This window comes from Corapipo altera, unplaced genomic scaffold (genome assembly GCF_003945725.1).
Source record: "Corapipo altera isolate COAL_440 unplaced genomic scaffold, ASM394572v1 2b, whole genome shotgun sequence".
Classification (NCBI taxonomy): Eukaryota; Metazoa; Chordata; class Aves; order Passeriformes; family Pipridae; genus Corapipo; species Corapipo altera.
The window spans coordinates 19,322,835-19,335,661 of record NW_020884874.1 but is presented as its reverse complement, the minus strand read 5'-3'; the positions used below and the strand labels follow the sequence as shown (position 1 = coordinate 19,335,661).

Here is a 12,827-nt window from a genome sequence, read left to right as displayed (position 1 = left end):
ACATCGAACACGCCCTCTCGGACACACTCAGAGGCCGCTGGTGCGAGGCGAGAGGATGCGGCGGCTGCGCCCCTGGGCGCTGGTGCTGTGCGGGCTGCTGTGTGCCGGTGCCGGTGCCGGGCCGTCGCTGCGGAGCTACCCGCACAGCGCGGTGCTGGACGGTGCGGGCGCCTACCGCCTCCGCTGGGGCCGCCGCGGCAGCGCCCTCGCCTTCTGTCTGGAGGTGCGCACCCACGGCTACGTGGGCTTCGGGCTCTCGGCCAGCGGCAGCATGGCCTCAGCCGACATCGTGGTGGGGGGCGTGGAGAGGGGCCAGCCCTACCTGCAGGTAAGGCCCGGCTTCTTTATCTCGACCGCCGGCCCGGGACCAGCGCTGCTGGCACCCCGCTCCCACTCGGCTTGCCGGGTCCTCTTTGTTCGCCCACCTTCCCCCCCCACTGCTTCTCTCTCGGGATGCCCCTCTTTCCCTGCCCTTCTTTTCTTTCTCAGCTTCCTAGCCCCGCATCTCCATACCTCTTTACTTCTTCCCTCAAGCTTTTTTGTCACCCCTATTTTTCGGCGTTCATTTCCCCTGGAGGAGATACTCCTTTCGATACTCCTTAACCTTCCCTCTAAACTTCTACGATGTTTTTATTTAAAGGTGTCAGGTTTCTTTCCTTTTTATCCAGAAAATGCAACAACCCTTTTCTCCCTTCTTGGGCGCTCTCCCTGCCTGCCCGCTAAGCCTAGACCCGCGGAGGAGAGGGGAGGGATGGCAGTGTCTCCCAAAGAGGTGCGCCACCTTTCCCCTCACCCTGCCAACAACGGAGCTTGGCCGTCCTGATGCCGACTGAGCTTGATCTTTCTAATTCTGTTGGCATGAGAGCACGATCCCACCAGCTTCCAAGACTGATGACGTCCCCGTCTGCTGGGGCAGAGCCGCTGATGCTCCTTTCTCTGCTGTTCCTCCTCTCCTCACCTGGAGGTGTTTTGACAAAGATATCTGAAGGAACTTGCAGAATAACCACAGGGACTTCTGATACATGTCCTTGGTCTGGTAAAGCAACCTCAGAAGGGCCCAGCTGTATTGGCATAATTTGCTTGGTATGCTTCTGTAGTAGTTTAGATGTTGTCAGGGCTGCATTTGGAAACAGGAGTGTGAAACAGAGGCTCTTCTGGTGCTTCCAATGAATCACCCCTTCCAAAAGGCACTGGTGGCTGGTGGGGTAGAAGCCATGAGAGAGGAAGGGAGCCACACCTCTGGTCCTGCCTCATCAACCTGAGATATGGCCTGGAGGAGATGCCCTGGGGCCGGGGGAGCTGGGACAGCTCATCCCTTAGGTCAGTGAAAGGGGAATCAGGCCTGGAATGACATCGTCACCCCCCATTGCATAAATAAAAACTTTACAGGCAATATAAGAGCAGAGTTTTTAGAACTCAGTTGTTAGAGTATGGTCTAGGAGAAGTTGTCTATTTCATTGTGTCAGAGCTTTCTGATCTTTGAAGCTGCTGCTTAAATTTTAGGAGCTTTTATTCTAAGATTATGGATTTTAATTAGCATTTTACCATAAGAAAGCTAAATGCATAATATGCTTTCCCTACTATTTGTCAAGATTTTATAAAATCTATACTTTTCCAGAAAAAGGGAGCCTTTCTTTTTTTTTTTTTTTTCCCTCTTAGTTTACTGTATGAAGTTTAGGCAAAATGTTGTCTTCTGTAAGTTCAGATCAATGATTCTCAGAATGTTGTTTTCTCCATATTTCAAAATGAGGACAATTTTTCTGAAAACCTGAGCCTAAATAAAACATTAATAGTAATAAAAATAAAACCTATTCTGCGCATTAAAGAGTGAGCTTTTTGGTCAAAGGATGTAAGACTCTCTGGAGCCTTACATTTCGGAAGATACACCTATTAACAATTAAAAGAAACCCAAACTTCTTGCTTGGTTAGTTCACAGATCCAGTCAGAGTAAAGCAAGCCTTTTAGAAAGGCATTCAAAACTAGAGTACACATATCCAATGGTAGAGGACCCATCACTTCACTTGATAGTCTGTGTTGTTCCTGATTTCCAGTATTAGTTTGTCTGAGTTTAGGTTTCAGCTGTGTATCTTCTCTGCTATATTAAGAAATGTACTCCCCCTGCATCCCACCTCCATAAAGTTATTTATATGCTGCAATCAAGGCAATCAAGTCACTGCTCAATTTTCTTTTTTCATAAAATAAAAAGATTGAGCTCTTTAGCATCACAGGACATTTTCCCCAGCAATCAAAGCATTTCTGTGGCTCTTTCCAGTGCTCTTCACAGGTTTTTGTCATCCTTTAGGAGTGGCCCCATACAAATTCCATTCTTCCACAGATTTTATTCACTGACACTTCATGACAAATAGAAACAGACTGTAGTGCCTGCTGATACAGAACTACTGATATTTTTCCTGAAACACTAATTTAGCACATAAACTGCTATGCTAAGTGCTATGTTATTTTGTTGCACTTTTGAGATGCAACTCAAGCATTTCTTCTGAGAAATATTCCTGTTATGCTTGCTTGCAACATGAGGCCTTTTCCATCCCCATTCCTTCTTCGGTTCCAGTCAGCACAGTTTCCTTTTAAACTGGACTGAGGCTTTTTAAAAAGTTGCTTAGTTAAAATATTTCCATATATTTCCATACTTGCATCAACAAGGAAATGTCGGAAACAAAGATGGCCCCAAGATGGTCCCCCAAATTTGTCCAAAGGCTTTTTCTGATCAGGCCACAGGGATTGCTATAAAACAAATAACTTGTTCTAGGACGCCATTTCAATAATATCCAATTCTTGCCTTTACTGGACACACAAATACAGTTGATATTTTAAAAATACATTCTGTGTTAATTGTATATCATCATAATTTACATTATTTACTCCTGAAAAAGATTTTTTCATAGATAGCACCCTTGAAAGTATGTGGTTTTATGCCTAGCTGCACTCCATGAAATATGTACACCCTATAATGAATGAACTTACTTTTCTTTTTGGTTTTAGAAATATGTTTTTATTCCATGACCATCAGTTGGAAAATGTGCATCGTGGTCTAAACTCTTAGAAGGGTCATTTTTTGGTTTCTTTGAAAGTTTTGAGATGCTTGTTAGTGGCCTGACATTCAGATGATGTTCTGAAACACCTTTATAGCCTTTCAAGTGGGCATTGAAATTACTAGTCTCTTGGGTCAATTTTGCCTCTTTCTCCCCCTTAAATTCTCTCTCCTTCTTAAAAATAGAAAGCGTTCTCGGAGGTAAGAGTTCTCTTCTGGGAACAAACATGTAAATGTAGTTAGACTACAGCTGTCAGTAAGGGTAAAAGCAGATACTCCTTAGTCTGTGGAACATCCAGCTATTGAGGTAGAGGAAAACTTTCAGATAGTTTTCAGAGAAGAAAGAGAATGCTATTTCCTCTGGCATTTATTCATTGCCCTCATAGAGCAAGTAAATGCTATTCCCACCATCAGCAGACAGTGTTTGCCTTGAAAAAAATGGGGTCCTGGATATCGAAGATTAGGTTTTACTTTCTCATTTTTCAAGTGTATCCTGAACTTGGATATAATGAGCTATTTGTTTTGATTTGCTTTTCTGTATTTGAGCTGTATTTAATCTGAAAGTGTGCCTGACATAAGGAAAAGCTAAAATTATCTGGAAATCTGAGGTTTAGTTTTCTTTAATTATATCAAGATGAAAAGCGTTACAATGTCATAAGAGAAGAAGAACAAACCTTCATGGTGTACCAGCATAGTTTTTTGAAAAGCATTTGAATGATCAGAGAATTATACATTTACTATAATAACATTTCAGAAGGTATTTGAAATGGGAAGCTAAGCATATTTTGGGAGGATTTAGAGGGCATAGCATGGATATATGTATGCATACATGCATAACTTTAGTGTATTGTCGTGAGAGACGCACCTCCACCAAGCAGAAGAAGAAAAAGAAGGAGATCAGTGAACAAATTATTCTCACACATTACTGAGAGCCCTGTGGTGCCAGATTGTGTGAGGTTTTGGTGAGTGTGTTTGAGAACGAGATACCAATGGGGGTTGATATTGGAAAGCTGTCTTTGTCTGTATAGGAAGAAGGTGGACTTAGGAGAGTTCATACTTAGTAAAATATTACCTTGAAATGTTACCACAGTCACTCTCATCATGTGTTACTCTTCGTACAAGTTACAAGTTCTTGGGGCAGCCTCAGCTTTTGCATCTAATTTTCTTTCATCTTTTTTTTTCTTCTTTTTTTTCTCTTTCTTTTTTTCCCTTTCTTTTTTTTTTCCCTAATACATCTCTTTGTGCTTCTGAATTGACACAGCATGCATTTTCAGGCTAGACCCATGCTTTTTCCTTGGTCTCCACCCCTGTCTGGAATTGTGCATCCCCACCCACAGCACGTAGCTGCTGAGAGCCCCATTTTGGGGAGAGTAATCCTCCTTGATGAATGCCTATTTTGTGCAAGTTATACAAGAGGGTTGCATTGTTAGAATCTTCTGTTGAACTTGCACAAAAATAGTCCCTACTCAGGGTGAATAGGGACTGTGTGTCACTAAAAAGTACTTTATTATTCATTAGAGCCTTGCTTGTTAACTGTCACCCAAACTAAAGAATATCTGTTATCAAATGTATCCCATAGAGTTAGCTTAATTGCTCACAGGGAAGTACTTGGAAGAGATTTTGAAGGACAGAAAACAGTGAGCATTTTCAGTACTTAACGATATGCTGCTTTTAAGTGCACTCATGCCAATAGCAACAAAAGAAGTGTTTAGAAAACAACTTGAAAGGCACCAAGAGATGCAAAGCAAGTGCCACACTGACATATCTCAGTCGGTGTTTTGTTGGAGGTATTTCATGCCTTTGGGCATTGGGGTAAAATCTCCAGATGACTAATGTCTCCCTCTTGGCTTCAATGTGGGGCATAAAGAGACACTCCAGTGTACATCTCCACTGGCTGGATGCTTTGTAGTTCCTTTTCAGAGGTACAATATTTAGGACAAGGAAGAAACAGTTTGTGAACAAAAGATGGGAAGAATTCTGAAGCTGTTTGCAGGCTTTGGAGAGGACATTTTTGCAAGTGGTTTTTGTTTGTTTGGTGGGGGGGGGGTGTTGGTGGTTTTGTTTGGATGGTTTTGGTTTTGTTTAGTTTTGTTTTGTTGGGTTTTTTTCTTTTATCCTTTTTTTCCCTCTCTTTTGGATTTTGGAAACACCAAGAAAATGAAATCTTCCTACAGCTCCCCAAAAATATGGAATTGTAGCCACCATGAGTGATGTAAAGGCTTAAAATAATGGAAGAATGATTTGATTCCCTATACAAACAAGGATCACAGAAGTAGGAAAGGGAAGAAGGGAGATTTTCTAAGGCGCATACAGAAATTTTGGGAACAAGTATCATTAATAGTTGTGCTCGAAAATCCCCTAAGTGTTTTTAATCTTCCTCATAGTTGAAGTAATTGAAGTAATTAAAGTAATTAAACCAAGAAAACTTGTACCAGTTAAATGTGGCTCCTGTGTAAGGAATGTTCCTTGTGATAAAGTACAGTTGTAAGATTGTATCATGCAGTATCTCCTAGTTACTGATTTTCTTTCCCTTAAAAGACTTTGATATATGTTTTGTCTAGTCTATTTGTGTAAGAACAGCCTTTAATCTAGTTTAGTATCTTCTGATATAGCTGGAATATAAACTCTTAAACTAACATTTATTCTCTATGTAAAGACTAGGATTGGCCCTTGGGACTGCACTGCTAAGTCAAATTACCCATGCCAATGTGTGATGTTGTATTTCAACGTCTAACTGCTTGTGCTTCTTACACCTTTGTGTGGTTAGACAGGTCGCCACACTCCAGTGTTTTCATTTGTGTGCAACATAAACGATATTTTTTTATCTCTCAGGAATGTCACATAAACAAAAGGATGTCATTGCCAGCTATAGGCTACTGAGAAGCCACCCTGGGCAACATTTAACTAGATATAAGAAATACCCTGAAGTGTATTCAAGTGACACAGTTTGAAAGAGTAGAGACATATTTCTAAATAAACATTTGTGTTTAATGTGTAAAAAATACAAACCCTCTTTTTATAAAGAAAATGTATGTACATACACAGGCATTTTCTGTTTCTGTAAATACTCAAGTGGAAAATGTGTTGTTGTTGTGTATATCTGTATGTCTGCATTTGAAATACAGACACATCCACAATTATTTGTTAGAGGTAAAAATTTTCTGTCCTTGTCAAAGTTAGTAGTGCACAGGAAGTAAACAACCCACATTTACTCTAGTGTATTTCATCCAGTTTAATTGGAATTGTACCACGAATCGTGCACAGCTTCTCAGAACTGCCCGCATGAGCAAGATCCAGGCTTCCTAGCAAGGACTGAATCACTTTTTGCTAATTTGAACTTACTTATCCCAGTTACTTTAGGAACATACCACAACTGCTTGATTGCTGTTACTCTACCTTTCCTATGGTTATTTTTTCATTTGTGTCCAATCCCAAGATTGGCTCAGTCAACTGGAATGCTCTCAAGGTGTTCTTGCACTAAGCAGTGATGCTTTCAGACTCCTGCTTTGTGTTAGGTTTCTGCAGGTGGGCTCTGCTTTTCCCTAGCATAAGAGTGTAGTAAGATCTTTGCCTGAAACTCAAGCTGAAATTCATTTGAGGTTGCAAAAAAGTTTGGTTTGCTTATCTGTAAACTTGTGTTCTTTTTGCTTCTTGCCAAATACGGTGTAAAAGCAGCTTCTTTTTGGTGGTAATATCTAGTGTGTACTGGAACCTTGAGCAGCAGGATTCCATTTAAATTGAATGCTACAATAAAAAAGAAAAATGTTAACCACAGTTATTTTTTTTGAAACCCAGAAAGGCATAGCTTGGTGTTTATTTCAAACAACTGTTTCATTAAGTTCTTTTCTGTACCGTAGTAAGCTATCCACCCTATTTATACTAAGATCCTCTCCTGCACCAACTTTCATCTTTGTTCCAGCTTCATGATTCCTTTTGCCAAACTTGTTGTTGGTCCTGGTCACAGACATTGGTTTGGTAATTTGGGTTGGCTACAGAACATAGGTGGGGATGAATTGCAACACAGCTTGTTTTTCTGTCATTTCCCATTCTTGGCTTGTCACTTTCTTAACTCCTAGGTGTTAAATTGCTGATGAAACAGCAGCAATCTTCCAGTTAGAGAAGGGCAACATACATAAATTGGGGTGGCTGAGTTGCTCACAAGCCAAGTCCACAAGACGATTGCTGGATGGGGCCACAGTCTGAGAATTATTTTATGGTCCCTGAGGTTGAAAGGAGATATATGTAATTTAGTACAGGAAATGGATATTGTAAACAAAACAATCTTGTACATTGTAAAGATCTGGGGAGGTAGTCCCATAAACACCTGTTTCAGTCCGTGATGACAGCTGGTAGGGCTTTTGGGGTCAGCCTTTCCTCTGCAGCTGTGCTTGCATTCTTGAAGGAGGAACCAACTTCTTTTCACATCCTTAAGAAATTACTCTCCCTCACTGTTTGTGAAGCAGAATCAGAAACCATATATATCACAAAACATTTTTTTTAAGAAGGAGAGAGGCTAATGGGATTTGAAAAACATATAACATGATCGGCCTCACATCTGGAAAGGAACATAAAATAACTTATACTGTCAGGAAGATTTTTTATTTTCCATATGTTTTTTCAACTCCCAGGTAATATGAGGAAGGAGATACTTAATTATGTGATGGATTGCACAACTTAGTCCAGAGTTTAATATGGTATTTTTATGTAATATTATTAAAGGGACTTTAAATGTTTCATGTGTAAGCAATTTATATAAGAATATTCTGAAATAAACATCCTTGTTATCATGTAGTGTGACCAATAACACTTTTGAAACTTAGTTTTAAACACTCTTTAAATAATCAAAGATATTCATACTAGAAAAATATAGTTGCTTCACCCTTTTCTGTCTGTAATTCTTATACTTCTGTAAATGTGATTTGTAATTTGAAAACTTTATCTTCATTAAACATATGATATATGCTTTTTAGTGTGTATAAGAAACTGAAGAATCTGGGTGCAAGTACTGAATCAGTACATACATTCATTTTTTGTGGATTTATCCACACTCACACATGTGAGTGTTTCAAAAATTCAGTTTTAAGGAATTGACAATTAGTGTAGATTTCTGCTGCGACTCCATGAAATTCAGGGAGACTTGTAACAGTGTAATCTATCCTACAAAAGACACAGATTTTCCAGCTAACTGTATAGGGTAGCAAAACCAGATCTGTGTAAAAAAAGTCACCATTTTAGAGCCTTTTCATACTTGGTAGGAAGAGTAAATGGTTCCGATATGAAGCATGTTTCAGACCACGTGTGATAGATATCAAATCACTGTAACACTGTTGATGAAAATGTCACACTCCTTTCTCTAAAGAATTAAATAAGTGAAACCTATGAATTTGAATTACTTCTGTGTTACAGTAGTCTGGACCTGAGAGAGTTTCAAACCATACTTAGATATCCTCAGTTCAGCTGAAACACGGATACCCAACTTACTCTCTGGCTTTTTGTGATTCCATTCTCTATACTGTCACTTTTCAAAGGCTTTCAGAAGTACCCAGCTTTCTCTTTTGACAAGACACAAGGACTTAAATGGAGTGTAGGAAGTCCAAATATGGTGATTTTGATTGCATTTGCAGCATAGGAGCAGGACTTTAATTTATTTTTATTTTTCTACTCTGAAAGGAAGTATAAGATACTTGTGAAGATACAGACATATTTCTACGTAGCTATATCTACAACTAACATTTTCTCACTTTTCCAAGTTGTGACTGAAAAAGATGTGGCATCATATCTTTTCAGTGTGTCTTCATTTTTGAAAACCTCCTTTTGTTCATTATGTTTTGTATATAAACACAAATCTTAAAGGCTTTTAAGCTCTGATGAGTAAATTGAGTAAAATCTGCATAGTTTGACTTAAAATCTCTGCGAACAGAAAGAGATATATGTAGTTCCTGGGCAATATGGCATTATTTTGTTTTAAAACTGGTAAAGAAACAATTTTCATGTGAGATGTTGAGCAATCAAAGTCTGAGTTGTTTAGATTTTTTTTGGTTATATTATTTGGTTTTATTTTTGTGATGAACAGCTGGATAATTTTCAACAAAGGAAGTAAAAATAGTAATAGGAGCAGTTCGCTTACTCCTAAATAGGTCTTGGCAAGTGTACTTGCAGTTGATTCCTCTTGGGTGTTTCTACTGCACACAGTGGAATTGTAAGTACTGGGGAATAAACACTGTCTTCCTAGGCACTATATAAATTTGCTTCCCGGGTATTCTCAGCACCTTGATATTCAAGACCTGTTTGAACATAGCGTGTATGAGGCAGAGAAAGTAAGTAGAGACAAGAAATTAATTCTTTCACAGAAATTTTCACATGAGAAAGATATTGTTAGTTTGTCAGATTAGCATCTAGCCACAGAATACTTTCAGGTGTGCCACTGAAATCAGTGAGATGCTGTTCATTGTGGACAGCAGGGGTGGGCAGCCAGTACCCGGGCAGGCAGCAATGTTAGTGCCCAACACAGCTCTTGTCCCATGAGGAGGATCCTGGTCCTCTCCTGTGACCTGGGCTTTGGGACCACCTTCCCCAAAGCATTCGCCAGCAGCCACAAAATGACCCCCTCGTGGTGAGCCAGAGATGTGACCTGGTTTTGACTGTCATGCAGGTAAGTGAAATAATTACAGTGACAGTCACATTATCAAGGCACATCTGAGCTAATACCTTAATTACACAACTTCTTTATTTTTGTGTTCTCCCCTGAGGCTCATAGAATTCAGGACTATATCACAAAAGGTTTTCGTCTGGTTACAGCTGTGTCTTCTAGACTTGTGAAGAAATGGTGAAGTTCACCAACAAAATATTTGAGTGTGAACACCTAGCTTTGCTTCACATTTCTCAGCTTTCCTTCTCACAGGGTTCAGGCAAAGACTTTGAATTTTTTCACTTAGGAAAGGTTGTTCTTGAATTTGTATTCCTCAATATTGCAATCTGTGGGTGCTCTTTCTAATATGAGTGCCTTCCTCCAATTTAAGGTAACATTTCAGCAAAGATATCACACTTCAATAAAAGCTGATGTTCACAAGGTTACATTTCTCATCCAGACAAGCCCTTACTATTTTTAAGCAGAAGCAGCGATTCCACAGAGGAGTGTTTTCAGAGTAGGAATGATATTGTGTACAGACACGCACTGCCTCTTTCCAAGTTCTGATGCAGGGCTAAAGTGGAGTGTTTTTGGTCCCATTAGTTACCCATCTTCAAAGAACCATCCCAGAACAAGTCTATTATTTCCATCTGGAAAAGCACAAATCCAAAATTATTTCTCTAAATAAACACAACTCATCAGTTCCCTTTCTTTCAGGTCCCAGGTCCTTCTTTTGCTCTTTTTGGTGATTATTTTTTTCATGTGTCTATTCTTTGACATATGTACTCATTCATTTGTATTTGTAAGAAGTGGTGATAGGAAAAGAAGGATTCTGTGGTCTCTTGCACACACACAGGTTTCTAGGGTGGGGTTAAATTTAAGATTACAGCTCCTAAATGATCCGTTAGTGAATTAATAAGGTTTCAGTTGTTGTTTATTAGTATCAAAATGCTTGGACATAACATTTTGCAATTTTTCGTCTTTGTTATCTCAACTTAAACAAAAGGGGAAAGCTAGAAATCTCTCCGAAAGTGAATAGAGGTCCAAACAGCTACAAAAGTAAATGCCTGCCAGAATCACCAGTGCTGCATTGCTTTGCAAGGGACACCACACAATTAATGATGTCTGCCTGTTTGGTGTGAGAAATACATTGATTAGTTAAAAGCTCCCTTCCCTACCCCAACTCAGGCAGAAACAGCCTAAAACTCAAAGGAGGGCAACCAGAGAAGGTGCTTCTGAGGCAGTGGCCAGCCCTTTTCAGGTGGCTGGTGTAGGAGGAGAGGGAAGGCTGGGTCCCAGCTGCACTGGGCTGCAAGAATTTGGGGTGAGGAGGTTAATGACCTGACATTGCTGCCCTGCTACTCCATTGTACCAGGCCTTTGCAGAACCCTTGATGGAGAGCATCTTTCTTATAAACAGTTCCCTAGTCTCTTCCAAAACCTCAGTCTAATCCCAGCCCATCAGCTTTTGAATGAACTGAGCACTTTCTGTCCTAGTTAAGCCATAGGGTTTCTAGTTCCAGTCGATGTTCATTCAAAGTTTGTTTTTGTGGGGAAATAAAAAACATAGAAAAAGTTGTGAAAGGACGGAATGACTATTGTTGTTACAAATATTAAGTGAAATTAGTTATCTCTGTAATTTCTTCTGAAGTTCATGGCATCCCAGTTATGATAAATAAGGTTTCTTGGTTGTTGGGTACAACCTTTATTTCTGCAGTTATGCCAGACAACCTGTTGCTAAAGTTACTCAAGATGTCCTTTAAGCTGCTTATCGAGGAGACTTACTTTCTTGGAGATTTTGTATGAAAAAATAGTTCACTGCCACCTCACATTTATCATTTTCTTCAAAACTGATACTTCAGAACTTTACAAGTTTCAAGGGCCTTCAGTTTTAGACATAGAGTTTCATTTTTAACATTAAATTTTAATAATAATGGGTCACATTTTCTTTATAACAGGATTATTTTACAGATGAAAACAGAGTACTAAAAAAGGACCCTCAACAGGATTACCATCTGGAATATGCCATGGAAAACAGTACACATACCATATTGGCTTTTAGCAGAGATCTGCACACTTGTGACACAAACGACAAGAGCATAACGGTAAGAGACTCTGACTATATGTAGGCAGATGAAGTAATTTATACAGGTTAATTGTATATGTAGTTATTAAGCTGGTTATTAAAATCTCTTTTTAGTAAAAAGATAGAATTAGAGAAATTCACTTTCCAAAATATCTGTTTGCTCAACTTAAATTAACCAAGCAAAATTCTTGTGCTAGTTTTATTAAGCTGTTATATTTTCATTTCTGCTTTCTTTGTCCTTCTACTTTAATACATTATGTTCCTTAATTTCTAGTAAGAGTACAGAGGATTGAAACAGGTATCTCTGGGTCATCAAGTCCCAGATGCCACAGTTCCAATCATTCAAGATGCCAAACTAAGAAACACTTTTTAGATATTACACTAACTTGTAATTGATCTTAGAAACAGATTTTTAAAAAGTTTGGAGCAGACACATTTAAAGTGTCTATTTCTTTATTCAAAATTAAGAAGTTAAAGAATTTTATGGTAAAAGTTTCCCCGGTAAAATATTTTTCATGTTAAATTCTTGTGTTGCCCTAGGGACTGCTGTGCTATTTCCTAAGTGTAATTTTAAATTACATGAAGTTGATGACTTCTGTATTGGAAATGGCAGATAAGTTAGACAAATTTGCAAGGTGTTCTATGCTTTGGCTTGTTTAGTACTTATTTTGGAAACTGTAGTGTAAGAGTAAAACAGTATTTGCTTTATCTATGTTTTCATAACTTATGCAATAATAGCAACATGAGAGGCTGAAAGATGCAGGAAGCAAAGGAAGCAAACCACAGCTGTATAAACCACCAGTTTTCCAGGCAATCAATGGATCTCTGTTTTTCACACCTGCTCCAAATTCTGAGCATAATTTAACATTCTGAGACACTTCAGGATTTATTAGAGCACTTTGACTCAAGGGTGATTATTGCAACCTGAGAATAGTTTGCAGAGAACTGATCTGTGCAGTGACTCTAGAATGATTTTTAAAATGTAAATCTGTTCTGTATTTGGATGTCTATCTTCCCTAGTATGTAAAGACAGTATTTCACTGAAGGTATTCACATCTTCACAGA

The 12,827-nt window shown here is 39.1% G+C and overlaps 1 protein-coding gene across 3 annotated transcripts in view; it reads left to right on the top strand.

Moving 5' to 3' along the window:
• Positions 1 to 12,827, top strand: part of MOXD1 (monooxygenase DBH like 1) — a 64,471-nt gene that overhangs the window by 15,325 nt on the left and 36,319 nt on the right. For 2 of the 3 annotated variants that reach the window (XM_027634185.1, XM_027634186.1), the window contains exon 2: positions 11,635 to 11,781. In XM_027634185.1, coding sequence (XP_027489986.1) covers positions 11,635 to 11,781 — 147 coding nt within the window. Of the gene's footprint in view, position 1; positions 329 to 11,634; positions 11,782 to 12,827 lie in introns of those variants that run through there. The other variant, XM_027634184.1, reaches the window with a different exon arrangement.